Below are 13,871 nucleotides of genomic sequence, written 5' to 3'. Positions count from 1 at the left end.
TTCTAAAGTCTATGACGTCAGTGATTCGACGGATGACTAATCTAATACCCGGAAATCATAGGATCGTTACGTTGGTAGGATAGTCATCTATAGTAAAGTTACAACGTTTTGTGTCAGTGTCACTTGTAGGGCTTCTTTACTCTAACTCAGGCGAGGAGATTGGAAAAGAGTTATCGGTAAGTTGTACCTTGGCACTGTTTGTATCTCTTAAGTTTTGCTGTTTACACCCTGTGATCGACGAAGATCATAGCACACTGTTTTGTAAGTGACTGTTATTATGTACTTAGGGTGAGCGTGAGATTGTTGTCACCACCGCCTCGCTTACGCATAAGCTAGCGAGGCATGCACACCATGTACCGTACCATTGCGTTGTTGGTTGATGACCGGGATTGATGATAGTCGGGGTGGCTAAATTTCTTCGGACATTTTGCCCTTAGCCTTTCGGCCACTGACAAACGTTGATATACTTTCATTGTTTCATAATCTGTGGTCATTTATGTGTTGTTGTTTTTTTTTCATTTCTTTTACTTTGTACTTGTAAATATAATATAACCAGTTTGCAAGCATATATATTTTTCATTACTAATGTAATGGATGGAAAACAAACCAATAATATAGAGTTTTTAATTGTAAAAAGAAAGGGAATGTATTTTGCAAAGTAATGTTGTAGTGTATCAGATGATTCCCACCATAACTTCAATTTATGTTTTATTTACACACTGTGCACCACTTTTATTGCAATTGAACAAATATCTTGAATCAACATATGTAATAACATCATAATATATAATTTAAAAAAAATACATAACGAAATATCTGTATGGTCAAGAAACCAACGACCTTGTTCTCTGCTGCTGCTGCAATGCTGTTGTTCAGTATCGCTTTGTATCAGTTAATAAGGGTATATTGCATAATGAAGTTACACACAATAGAATGGAAAGAACTGTTCTTTGTCCATCCCTGCTTCACCCTTGCTTTCTGGAGTGTTGCATGACCATATATAGTTATATGTGTGGGCAGTGGAAACTTTACTATGAAACAACACGGAAAAGTAGAACTTAGTGAATCACCTAAGACTTGTGACTGAATACATGACTTATACATCCATGCTTATACCATGCCTAGATATTACTATAAAAAAAATTAAATTTTACGCCACAGTTGAGAACAGACAAACTGAGCACCATTGTCTATAGTCACATGTAAATCTATGGTAGCCAGGAATGAGTGTCTCTAGTAGCTAAAAATTAGCCTTGAACCTTTTTTTTTTCAAAACACTGTGTTACCTCTCATAATAACCACATTGGTGCTAAAACAACTCAGTATACAAGTTTGTTCAATGTCCTAGTCATCACATCTTTATTTTCATATATTCAACATTTTATGGTATGGTCCTACAAATCATTTTTAAACAAAGCAATTCATTGATTTTGGTTACTATCAAAACCAGTCACTAATATCCACAGACAAGGTTTCTTCCTTGTCTGTGCTGTTATCATAGAGCTGTTATTAGTTAGAATTAGGATTAACATTTAGGAGTTGGGTAAAACAGTTGTCTGGCAGAGTTATAGAAATATTTGGTACAGAACAAAAGTATGACCCTATAAATCGTTTATGATTAGTATAAGATCACACTAAAACTGAACATTGAACTGGTAACCCAAGACCACCGGACCTCCTGAAATGAGATTCTTTGGGATTGTACTGGTGTCTACATGACTGGAATCTGTGAATCCCATTCTACCTCTAGAACAAATTCTGCAGTCACAGGTCCAGAGACATAGACAGTCACAGTCATGGGTTAGAAATTAAGGGAGCTGTCATTATTTACGGTGGGGGGGGGGGCACAGATTCAAATGAATAGCTACATTGAAAATTTGATCCCCTTTGATTTATAATAAATACCCAGCATGGGTATTTTGAAGAAGTATAGCCCCCCCCCCCCCCCCCACACGCACACACACACCCCACCCAAAATCTTGCAGCCACTTGCATCCATTCCATTGTCAATATATGTATATACATAGTCATAACATATATCCATGATACTGCCAAGAGCATAATCACAACCCCCTGCACTGTTCAATAACATTTAGGTTAAAATGATAGAAGGAAACCACAATAAGTACCTCCTACTGTTGAAACGTATTGAAAATTTAGGACCAAAACTATGTCCCCTTGTGCTATCCTGTGGACTTGATGTAATGTGCAAATGTGATGGTATACAGTCAAACAAATTTTTAGTACCCCCCCCCCCACCTGTTGATATGGACTTTTTAATGCCTCCCTCACCATAAATAATGATGGCTTCCTAAGTGATTCTCTGCTGAACAATACCAGGAAGTTTCCAGAAGTATTTTTACAAATTTGCAATATTGTTATTTTTACTTTGATATATAATTTATAAGGTCAAACTCAATCTTTTATCACAACTTTTCTCCTTAATTCGCCAAACATTGTTTTCATTTCTCTCCTAATTCCCATCATTGTAGATCATCTCAAATATGGCCAAGTACATTTATCTGTTAGCGGCCTTGCTGGCAATGTCACATGCAGATATTTATTTACACAACCCAAGAGGCTCAAACAATAGACTTAATGAGCAATCAGCAACACGAACAAACGGCAATAGAGTTTTTGATTCACAGGTAAGCATTATTTCTAGTTGTTATTTAAGACTTCGTGACATTTTCAATATGACCAGCGTGGGAATAGTTGTAAGTTAATGTCATGAACAGCATGGTGTAATTACCTTGCAAAGTAGAAAACAATAGCTTGTACAATCTGTATGACGTGATGTGTAGAATAATCAGCTTTAGACATGTATTGCACAAAGACAAAAAGAAATAAGTAAATCACAAAAGACAAGGCTGTAATCAGAATTACATTCTAAACTAAGGTATGCCTTTCACAGGTGTTATAAAAAGCAACAAACAAAACTGAAGGAATGTACCTACGTCAGCTAAGCTAATGAGGGCTTATCTGTTGACTTGTTGTGGCTTTTTGGAAAACAACACTTTTGTACCATTGACGTGACACTTTCTAAGTTTAGTGAAAGCTTTGATTTATATTTGCTGTTGACAGGAAATATTCACGCTGAGGGTAGTAGCAATGAGCAAAAAAACAACAACACTAACTTCAGCTAATGAAGGACACTTGTGTATTATATTGTTGTTTGTTTTGTATCTAAAAACAAGGATTTTTATGAGATAAAAGTTTTATAGTTTGAAAGTTTTCTAATAGTTTTAATTTCATTGCTGTTTGACAGAACAATGCCCGTGGTGGTTATAATGTAGGCGACGCTACTGACGAGTCTGCTGATGATGAATCTGATCAATACAGAATGGTAAGTATCTTATACTAACTATGGTAACAATTAGTGCACTCATTGTAAGAGGATTTTGTTTTTCCATCCTGTCTCAGTCAACATTTTTTCTTTTTTTTCAACTCTTAGTTAAGAAGCTAACTTAATTTGTGTCTGGACAATAGAATCAATTACCATAGAGCTTGACAGTTGGTGGTAATCACGTACCACAGAGTTTGAAATACTGATTTGTGAAACTAGAATAATCCTATTGTTAGCGTGAAACTAGAATAATCCTATCATTAGCATGTAGTTTGTTTTGTATGTGAGCAAATATGGCATTTATGACATTTCCAGATGTTTCACAAGAGATGTTTCAGGCATAATTGTGATGGTGTAAAACTTTCAACTTTCACAAAGCTTAAGGAATTCCAGAGAAAGTAATGTTAATCTCATGGAATGAGAACAGTGATTGACAGAGGATTAGTGATTGAAATAGATGATAGCTGATCTGCCTTTCAATATGTCAGACAGAATTCCTACCTTTCTATGGAAAAATTAGATGTGATCGGATGGTATGCAGTGTGCACGACAGTTTATAGTGGAAACTTATTGAACTGTACAGTAGACAGATACAATAAAGTCAGATATATTGAAGAAAAAGACCAATCGGATTAGTGTTTTCATAGTACACTAAGATGCAAGAAAAAGTTCAATTGCTGGATTTTACAGATGACCACTCCGTACATAAAATGAGATTGAAAGAATTCATTTTAATTTTGACTTTATAATAAGTAAAGTTTATGTTTTCTAATATATTTACCATAATATTCACTAAATGTTCATTTCAAGTTCTTTGAACAGCTGTAGATGAAAGACCACTGTTGGAAAACATCAAGCATATTGTATAAACAGTTTTCGGCAACTATATGTAAAAAAGTAATAAATTTATGCCCTTTTTGCTATGAACTTAAATTAAACTACACATTCAAAGATTTACACCTTCGGCTTAAAGTTACACTGCAACATCCAAACATTAAAGGATGACATGTGAAATGTAATGTTTTAATCTCAAATCTTATTTACAGCAATATTTTCAGAGCAGTAGTCAAGCAGAGAGTGAATTGATGTTGGAATGGACAAATCAACATGGTTGTGGTGGCAGTGAAGACACAGATCCACATAAGACAAATTGTAACTTAGTATTACAGTATATGTGTCAGGATGATGTCAACTCAGCTAAAGGTGAGAAACAATACATTGTTTGGTCATCAGTCACAACTTACCTCACTAAAAGACTAAGAAATGGATTTTTTTTTTACAGGCAGCAACCAACTAAACATATGGGAATGTTGTTTACTCCATTTACGGCATAGTACCCATAAAATACAATAACTGTTTTGTTAAACACCATATTTCAATTCTTACAGTTGGAAACAAAAGTGATTTTATATATCTTGAAACAGAAATGTTGTTTAAAAAAGTAAATGATTCATATTGTGAGATGAAGAAAAAAACAGGATTAACACATATATTGAAGTTTTTAAAAGGTAAAATATAACTTGAATATCAAAACCTTTCACCCAAAATAGTAATAACTTTATTTGCAATGTCAAAGATATTCTGTATAAAAAATTGTTTTTGCATTTTTCCAATTAATTAGAATTTTTAACATTTTTAGCAGTAAAAAAATTTAATTACACAAAATGTGTCTAATTTGTGATATAAAGTTACATTAATTTACTAAACATTTTGTAACTTTATTTATGATTGTAACAAAGGCTATCCATCCACTTGCCTGTCCACAGCAGTAAGTATCTGTTGGCTTGTTTCCACCTCCAAATGTGTATGAAAAAAATGAATAAAAAGTATATTCATTTTAAACTAAAAATCACATCACAATATAAAATTATTTATAATTTCTTTGTTATAGGGACGGCTGATACACTACGGAATGGTGAGAACACAGACACTCCACAACACACTCCTATAAATAACCTAGATGAAAGCAAAAATCAAAAAGACAATAGAAAAAGTAACAACATCGACACTGACAGAGTATTACAGGAACAATGGGAGTGGTATGATAAATGTTATAACAGAGAAAGGAATGAAGGTATGTGCACACCTCAATATTAAAAATAATATTTTGGAACACTGCTGGTTCAAAATATTTTGTATCAGGTTTATCACACACACACAGTGTACACATCTCTTGATAGGACTTCACAAGGAAAATTTGAAAAATCAAACAAAAAAATTTCTTTCAAAGTATATGGTGGTATTGTAAATTACATCATATCGGTGGTGGTACAGAGTTCATACTCAATGTAGGTTTCACATTCTGTTTGTGTTTTCATGCTGGATGTTATTTTACTGAGAGTGGAATTTAGAAAATGTCTTAAATCACTAGGATTAGGACCAAATTCCATACCATCCAATTAATTCTATTTGCATATTCCTACAGAGTTAATTATGTCAGTTTCATTTATCAAAGAGTTCTTATGTAATCCTCTTTCTGAATATAACCCAAGTTTTTTTGCTCAGTTGTACATGTAATACATTCAGAATCAAATTCTGTCAGCTTTTGTCTAAGGACGAATGAAAAGAAAATATACATGGTATAACTATTTATGGTCTTAATTGTAAGATATATGCAATAAAAATGTAAATAACTAATTCTAGAAATATTTGTATCCAGAATGTGAAAAAAATGTTTAGTGGTAGTAAAATGAGAGTAATTTTTATTGCAGAAGACTAAACATATTCTCACTAAAATGAGAACAACACAGAGGAAGAAGATGAAATTAAAAACAATAACAATGTTTTGTACTTGACAGGTTTGTTCACAGCTGATCAGGATTTAGATGATAACGAAAATGGATACAGTTCAGCCATATACACAAGACAGAATCCTAATGGTGATAGACGTGGGTATGAATGCCCAGAAGAGAGAGATTATTATCCATACTGGCATCCTACACCATGGAGAGACATAGCTGTACTTGTACAAGAAGAGCAACTTTGCAGGTAAACTTTAAAGAATTTTTTTTTACACTCTGATTATTATTTGTGTAATTATCTGATTTTGGACCATTCTTCTACATGAGTTTGTCTTGTTTTGATGTCCGGTTGTTATTTAAAGTGTCATTTCGATAATCTTGATGAAACTTCAGTTTGTCTTGTTTCGATGTCTGGTTGTTGTTCAAAGTGTTATTTTGATAATCTTGATGAATACAATATGTGACATGTATGGTTGAAATTTCTTCACCCTGTAACTGTGGTTGATAATGATATATTTTTGTTGGAACCTTGGCCAGTTTATGGAAGTGAAAGTGTTATAATATTTACATGCTTTGGGAACCACAAAGCTGACTTGTCACTTTTTCAATGGAAGGAGGTGACATATTAATACTATACAAACATAGTTATATGAGGGTGTACTCCATACAAGTGAAAAACAAACAAACCCAGACACTCCCACCATGTCAGCTGTTCCTCTTATTAGGCCAATATGATAACATATGTAATCATGTAGGAAATACTGTAAATCTAAATATTTTCACCACTAGAAAATTTTGTGTAGTTTTAGCTTTCTGGAAATATGTGTTGAAGGTCTGTCTGATGTTTGGCAGAAATGTGCCTGTAGGTTAACTATAGCCCAGTAAACTTCTCTCTTTCCAATTTTTCTATCTCAAAGTCCAACTTGGATGATTCTACTTCACATTGCAAATATTGCATTTGAAATCTACTAGTCAATTTATTTTTTGATATCCAGTGTAGACCTCCACTACTGTTAAATCTCACACACATTATTTTACGTACACTTGTACAATATACAATGTACATGTATAATACAGTGCATCCAACAAGGTGTTTAAAACATCTCTTAGTTAGCACTTTAATTATTGCAAATGTGAAGCCACATGTAGTCAGACTCAGAGGTCAACTATTATGATAACAACTATGGGAAAAAATTGGCAACAAAACTAACCTTTTAATAAGTTGAGAATAAAATGAAGACCAGTGTACTGGATGATTATAGCAAACCCCTTTGACTTAGTTCTGAGATCAGACTAACAGTTTCCTTTGATTTAAAGTGATCATTATTTTACCCTGTAGCTACTACCAAGGAGAAAGCTTTAATGTCAAGAAGAAATATGAATGTATTGAATATTACAATGCTGGCCAAACACAGGTCAAACACTGGTCAAGATGGAATAACAAACAAGATTGTGAAGACAACGATGGAGATTGGCTTGACTTTATCAACTACTTGGAAGAAGCTCCAGGTAAACTTACAATATGATAGAATCTCATATCATGATAAAACATTGTGTTACGTCTTACCAATGCCATCTATATATGGTATTTATGAATATTTGAACAAATGTAAATTTTGAATGATGGTTATTTCTCTTTAATCATTTTATGAAATTTTAATGTATTAAAAACATGACTGGTTTATTATTCATAAGTTTCATGAATACATAATTATATGGGTCATTGAACAGGAAATACACACTGTGTATACTAGAGTGTCAGAAATACAGAAAAAATTAAAATAACAGAAATAGGCTGGTTTAACAAAAACTAATCAATTATTTGAATAATACTGACACAAAACTGTTGACACTTTTTAGGGAGGAATTCTCTACTTAATTTTGAGAGATTAACATTTAGTAAAAAAACCATCATATTTTATTTGACCAGATTATACAACCAAGGATGCCTGTGAAGCTCAAAGTGGACATGTTTGGGGTAGACCATACAAGACTGAAAGTGTGGAAGAGAGATGTGTTGTAGCCCTAGAAGAACCTGACTGCCAACAAGCCGCATGGACTCGTGATAATCACCTTGGTGACAGTCGTGATGGTATGCCTGCCAATTATACATGGACATTACCATACTTTCCATCAATGAACACAAAGAGATGTGTATTCAGGTTCAGGTAAGACAACCTGTCAATCACACATGCACATTACCATACTTTCCACCAATGAATACAAAGAGATGTGTATTCAGGTTCAGGTAAGACAACCTGTCAATCACACATGCACATTACCATACTTTCCACCAATGAACACAAAGAGATGTGTATTCAGGTTCAGGTAAGACAACCTGTCAATCAAACATGGACATTACCATACTTTCCATCAATGAATACAAAGAGATGTGTATTCAGGTTCAGGTAAGACAACCTGTCAATCACACATGGACATTACCATACTTTCCACCAATGAATACAAAGAGATGTGTATTCAGGTTCAGGTAAGACAACCTGTCAATCACACATGCACATTACCATACTTTCCACCAATGAACACAAAGAGATGTGTATTCAGGTTCAGGTAAGACACAACCTGTCAATCACACATGGACATTACCATATTTTTCACCAATGAACACAAGGAGATGTGTATTCAGGTTCAGGTAAGACAGGCTGCCATATTCAGGATATTTAGTCAACTTATCAACCTATTCAGTACATAGCAATCTACAAACCTTTGGAATATAAGGTAAAATACATAAATGTGTCAGAAATATCTATCAGGCATACTAGTCATCATTATAATTTATAACTACTACTTTTGTTAGAATTCTATTTTTACTGATAAATTTATGATAACTTGGAAAATTAAGGTAAACAATATTTTCACTGTGATTTGAAGTCAAATAGTTGCTATAGCAATGCTTATGAAAATGGTGAAAGCATATAATATGAAATATTCAACAGTGGTTTTAGCTTAATTATTAGATTAGAAAAAAAAAGTTATATTTATGCTATTTGTTAAGTTTCATTTATTTGATGATATTATTGTGTTGACAGGTATAATATTACAACTGACGACTATGACCCGTTCAATACCACTTCTGCTAGCAATAATAATCCGTAAGTACACTTTAATATATTTCAGAGTATAATATTTACATATTCCTATCTCAAAATAGAATAATTATTTTACTTTCTCATCAATTTTTCTCTCTCTAATTTTGCTGTTGATATCAGTTGACCAAGCTGAATTTTTTAATGAAATGATCATGTGATAATTTATGTTTGTCATGTGACTTACAAAGTAGCAATATGATGTGATCATGTGATTCTTTAGTAGTAATATGTTACATATTGTAGGAATGTCTGTTTTGGTATTTCTCAATTCTCTGAAATAAAAGTTTCTTTCCTTTCTAGGGATGAAGGTGTTTATTCCCCAGTTGTCAATAACCCAGCTGTAGACATTGGTGCAGCAAATGTTCCTTTAAGACTGGCAATAAATACAGCACAATATGGTCGAGTCTTTCAAGATCGTTCACATCTCTTCAAATTGAAGCCAAGACCAGCAGGTCAGTGTAATATGTTTTATTGATTTTATTTTTGACTGACCAAGAAGTAAAATAATGTAATATTGACATTAAATAAGAAAACATTGTGAATCTAGTCTGATCTACGTTCTTCTTTTCAAAGTAGAATTTGTAATGTGCACATATTTCACTAAATTTTTTTGTATGAGCAAAGTTTCACAGATTTTCTAAAATATGTATGAACACAATATATGTGAGAGTGTTTCACAGGTATTTCACTTTACTCTACATTCTGTAATTTTTTCATCATTAGGAACTGAAGCACAACGTATCTATAATCTGAATGTCCGTGGCAAAAGAGGCAACATAGTACAAGTTTACCCAGCAGTTGAATACGACTTTATACCTAACAGACTTACTATGTCTGAAGGAGATTTGGTGCATGTACAGTGGACAGGTATAACAAAGTTACTCAGACTTATAGACAATTGTTGAAAAAAATGTGATGGGGTTTAATAGTTCTGAATCCAGAATTTGTTTAGATGAAAACAAAATTCTGGCATGCAGCTATCAAAATAGATTTGCCAGCCATTATATGCCTTTTGAATATAGCGCCCTCTAGTGGCAGTTGTGTTAAACCAAAATGCAGTCGTGTCAAGGGACTTTAATAGTGGTGTCATGATAGATGAACATGTGACATTCTCTCTATTCCCAAAAGTAATATATATGCTAGCTTGCTTGCAGGTGGTTTAGATTTGCTCTTTTGCTTTTTATCCATATAATATAGCTGTACCCTGCAGTGGAATAAAATGGACTGACATGAAATAACACCTTCTTTAAAATAAACAATGTACTGTACTAGATGTCTGACATTGAAATACATTTGGTGGATGTATAAAAAACATTCAATATGTGAGCAGTGTTGTGTAATGATAAAATTAATCTATCACTAAATGAGTATGTTGTTGATTATTGACAGGTTCCAACTCCCATAATAATGGCAACCCAGGTGGTGATGGTCAAACAGGGGACGATGGTGAAGGAACTGGTGGTTAGTATATCTGCTGTCTTAATGTTTTAGTATTGGAATAGATTACCATCATTATGCTCAACTTTTTAAGATAAATTTAAGAAAACTTGTTGCCCCAAGGATTTATCATTATGATAGTATATGACGGTATTGAGTTGCAAAGGTATAGATATTTCCAAACTTTTCATTGTATCATCCTACGGTGTACTTTGAGTTCAAAGCTTGGCTAAAAGAATGAACGTCTAGTGTTATTCAGGTAGCAGATGTAGTGGATATTGATACATCACTTATTTCAAATTCAGGTAGTTGCAAGTAATAATGAATATATTTCAACAGAATCTTTGAAACCTTGATAATGTCCTTAAAGTTTTTTTTTCTTATATTTTCATTAAATTGCCAAATCTTGTATTTTCAAAATGTCACATTGGAATATACATTTGATAAAAATGTTTTTACTTTTCTTTCATGACAGGTACTGATCGATCCAACTTTGTCCAGATGAATGATGCCTTGGAGAATTATCCAGTCCCCTATGAGAGTTCCACAATGTGGTCATCAGCAAAAGTAGCTTGGATATATCATTCCGATGACCCAGCATCTGTCGATATGAAAGACTTGGCAGTCAATATGGCTTCATCCGGATATTACAGGTATGCTGCATGTAGTAATAGATGTATCTAAAATCTTACACATTGAGATCTAGTTTTTTGCTCCCAATCAATAACTTCATTAAAGGGATATATGTGTAACTTTATGATTGTTGATGGTCATATTGAAATAGTCAATTTCAACTCCTAAAACTTGCTGACTGACAACTAGTCTTGTTCTCACAAGGCATCTGTTTAAGAATTGGCGTAATATGATAAAATATTGTGGATACCAATAAATTTAAAAAGCAGCACAAAAACAGTTTCCAAGCCTCCTAGTTGCTGTCACACATATCTTGCCAACACTGTCACACTCACACTTTTGTTCTATACATAAGGCTTAATGTGTATTGCAGTTTGTAAAGTCATTGACTGTTTTCAAACATTATGTCTCAAACAATTGCAGTTACTATACCACTTTATGGGTTGTTGTTGTTTTTTTTTTACAAAGGTCAAGGTCAAGGTCAACATGTGTTCAAATGATCATTTCTCAATGGTGAATAAATATAAAACCAGTAACCCATACATGATTACCAGAACTGATTGTACTCACTTCACACATACAGTATATGTTTGTTTTCAATTTTTGAAACATCACATTTTTCATTTCTGCTCTCTCGGACAACAAAAGTATGCAAAATTGTGCTCTAGGAAAGACCTGATTTTTTTCTTCAGATGTTCATACAGAGTTTTCTCTTATTGTTCTTTCTAGGTGTTTTAGAAGTGCAGTCTGCCGGGGCCAATCAGTGGAGAATAAAGATGCCCTCAATAACTTACTGAACAACGCACCTGCCTCCTACGAGGGCGCCCTTTTAGAGTTCAAAAAGGGCACTTACCATTACATGTGTACCAGAAACAATAACTTTTCAAATCGTAGTCAGAAAGGTCACTTACGTGTTGAATAACTATGAAAATGAACAACAACTCATTCTGCAAACTTTAATTTGTGCCTTGAAATTTCTTGGGAAGTATGTAACTGCTAGGCCATAAAAATAATTGATGGTGAAAAACATAGTCTGCTTGCTATACATAGTCCAAATGTCTCTGACATCTGCCATTTTAATGATTTTTATCATGAGGATGTTGGTACATGTGGAGACCGAAGCTGATTCCAGTTACATTCCTGTGAAATATTTCCAAAATTTTCACATGGATACAACTACAAAGAATTTAACAACTAGTTGTCAACCGTAATTATTAATTTACTATTTGTAGAGAACATTTTTAACAAAGCTCTTAGCCCGAAAAAGATAAAAGTAATCATAGTTTCATAGTCTTTTGATGCATTTGTGATGTGGTGGTGAAAGTACTCGTGAAAAGAGAAAATTTGTACCTATTTCATTAATGTATAAGCTAATCTGGTGTAGCTGACAAACTCTGGTACATAACACAATGTATACCCTTTCTACAGTTTTGAATATATCGAGTACACCCACCATACCTTGTATCTTAATTGTAAAAGGACTAAAACAGAGAATTTTCCCTAGTCCAAAATAATATCAATTTTTTCTAGTACAAAATATGTTCATTACGTTTTGGATATAATATTCTATACTACTTTATTATTGATGTTCTTGTTTATTTCAGTTCTGTCAAAGTCGGGGTCAAAGTTCATTTATGCTAACATTCGTTTTAAGTGTTTTGTCATCCAACTATGTTTATTGAATTGATCATATCACATGACATTGTCCAACTCAAGAGGGCAGTGTGTCAATTCTCAGAAACTGTTGTATGGCCAAAGTATTAAACTGCCTTTATAACGCATAGTCTTACATCGCATTACATCTCAAAAAATCATGTATTCTAATTGCTGTAGTCATGAATTTGAGACAATTACATTTTTTAGCTGTATTGATTTCATTGAATGTTATTTTTCTTTAATATGGAAAACTTAGATGTTATAGAATTATCCATATATATTTGTAGATTTGTATTTGAACTGTTTTGTAAATGTTTACCGTGGTTACAGAAATGTGAAATGTGACGCTGGAATGTCAATTTGTTGTAAATAGTTTTTAGTGATGAGTAGTTTGGATTGTTTTGTCATATACTGGAGTATACTATGTATTGGCCCAGCTGGCATTTGGTCATTATATCTTAAAAACAAAAACAAAGAAATACAAAAGATGCTCATATTACCAACATTTGATGCACATTTTATACAGTTTACACTTTTATATTGTTTTGTCTTTTATCAAGGAAAACAAATGTCTGCTGGTCAGGCAAGACGAAAAGTGTAATAAATAAAAAAGTTGTTATATTAGAATATACCTCTCTGTATTATTTGATCAAAATGTGTATGTGTGTGTGTATATATGTGTGTGTGTGTGTGTGTCAGTGTCTGTCTGTCTGTCTGTCTGTCTGTCTGTCTGTATCATCTTTTTCTCAAACCAGCTGACTCATTCAAATGAAATTCCGTTCACACCTTCATCACAATAAGAGGAAGAACTTATTAGATTTTAGACATGATCCATACAATACCTAGTTAAATATAGCCAGATTTCCCCAAACAATTTCTGCAAAGTCATCAAATTTTCACTGAACACATGTTACATTGAAGTAACTATAAGGTTTGTTTTCGTCAGTTTGT

General features: G+C 33.2%; 1 protein-coding gene across 1 annotated transcript; it reads left to right on the top strand.

The window, feature by feature from the left end:
- Positions 1–57: 57 nt before the first annotated feature.
- Positions 58–13,536, top strand: LOC144453791 (protein DD3-3-like). Its single transcript, XM_078145151.1, has 14 exons — positions 58–176; positions 2,493–2,648; positions 3,269–3,346; positions 4,393–4,549; positions 5,238–5,420; positions 6,145–6,334; positions 7,427–7,596; positions 8,018–8,255; positions 9,135–9,197; positions 9,495–9,646; positions 9,918–10,061; positions 10,584–10,655; positions 11,107–11,284; positions 11,994–13,536. The coding sequence occupies exons 2-14, from the start codon at positions 2,505–2,507 to the stop codon at positions 12,184–12,186; spliced, it is 1,962 nt and encodes a 653-aa protein (XP_078001277.1). The 5' UTR covers positions 58–176; positions 2,493–2,504; the 3' UTR covers positions 12,187–13,536.
- The last annotated feature ends 335 nt before the right edge of the window (positions 13,537–13,871 follow it).

The sequence above is a fragment of the Glandiceps talaboti genome, chromosome 1 (assembly GCF_964340395.1).
Source record: "Glandiceps talaboti chromosome 1, keGlaTala1.1, whole genome shotgun sequence".
Lineage (NCBI taxonomy): Eukaryota > Metazoa > Hemichordata > Enteropneusta > Spengelidae > Glandiceps > Glandiceps talaboti.
This window is presented reverse-complemented; position numbering and strand designations above follow the sequence as displayed.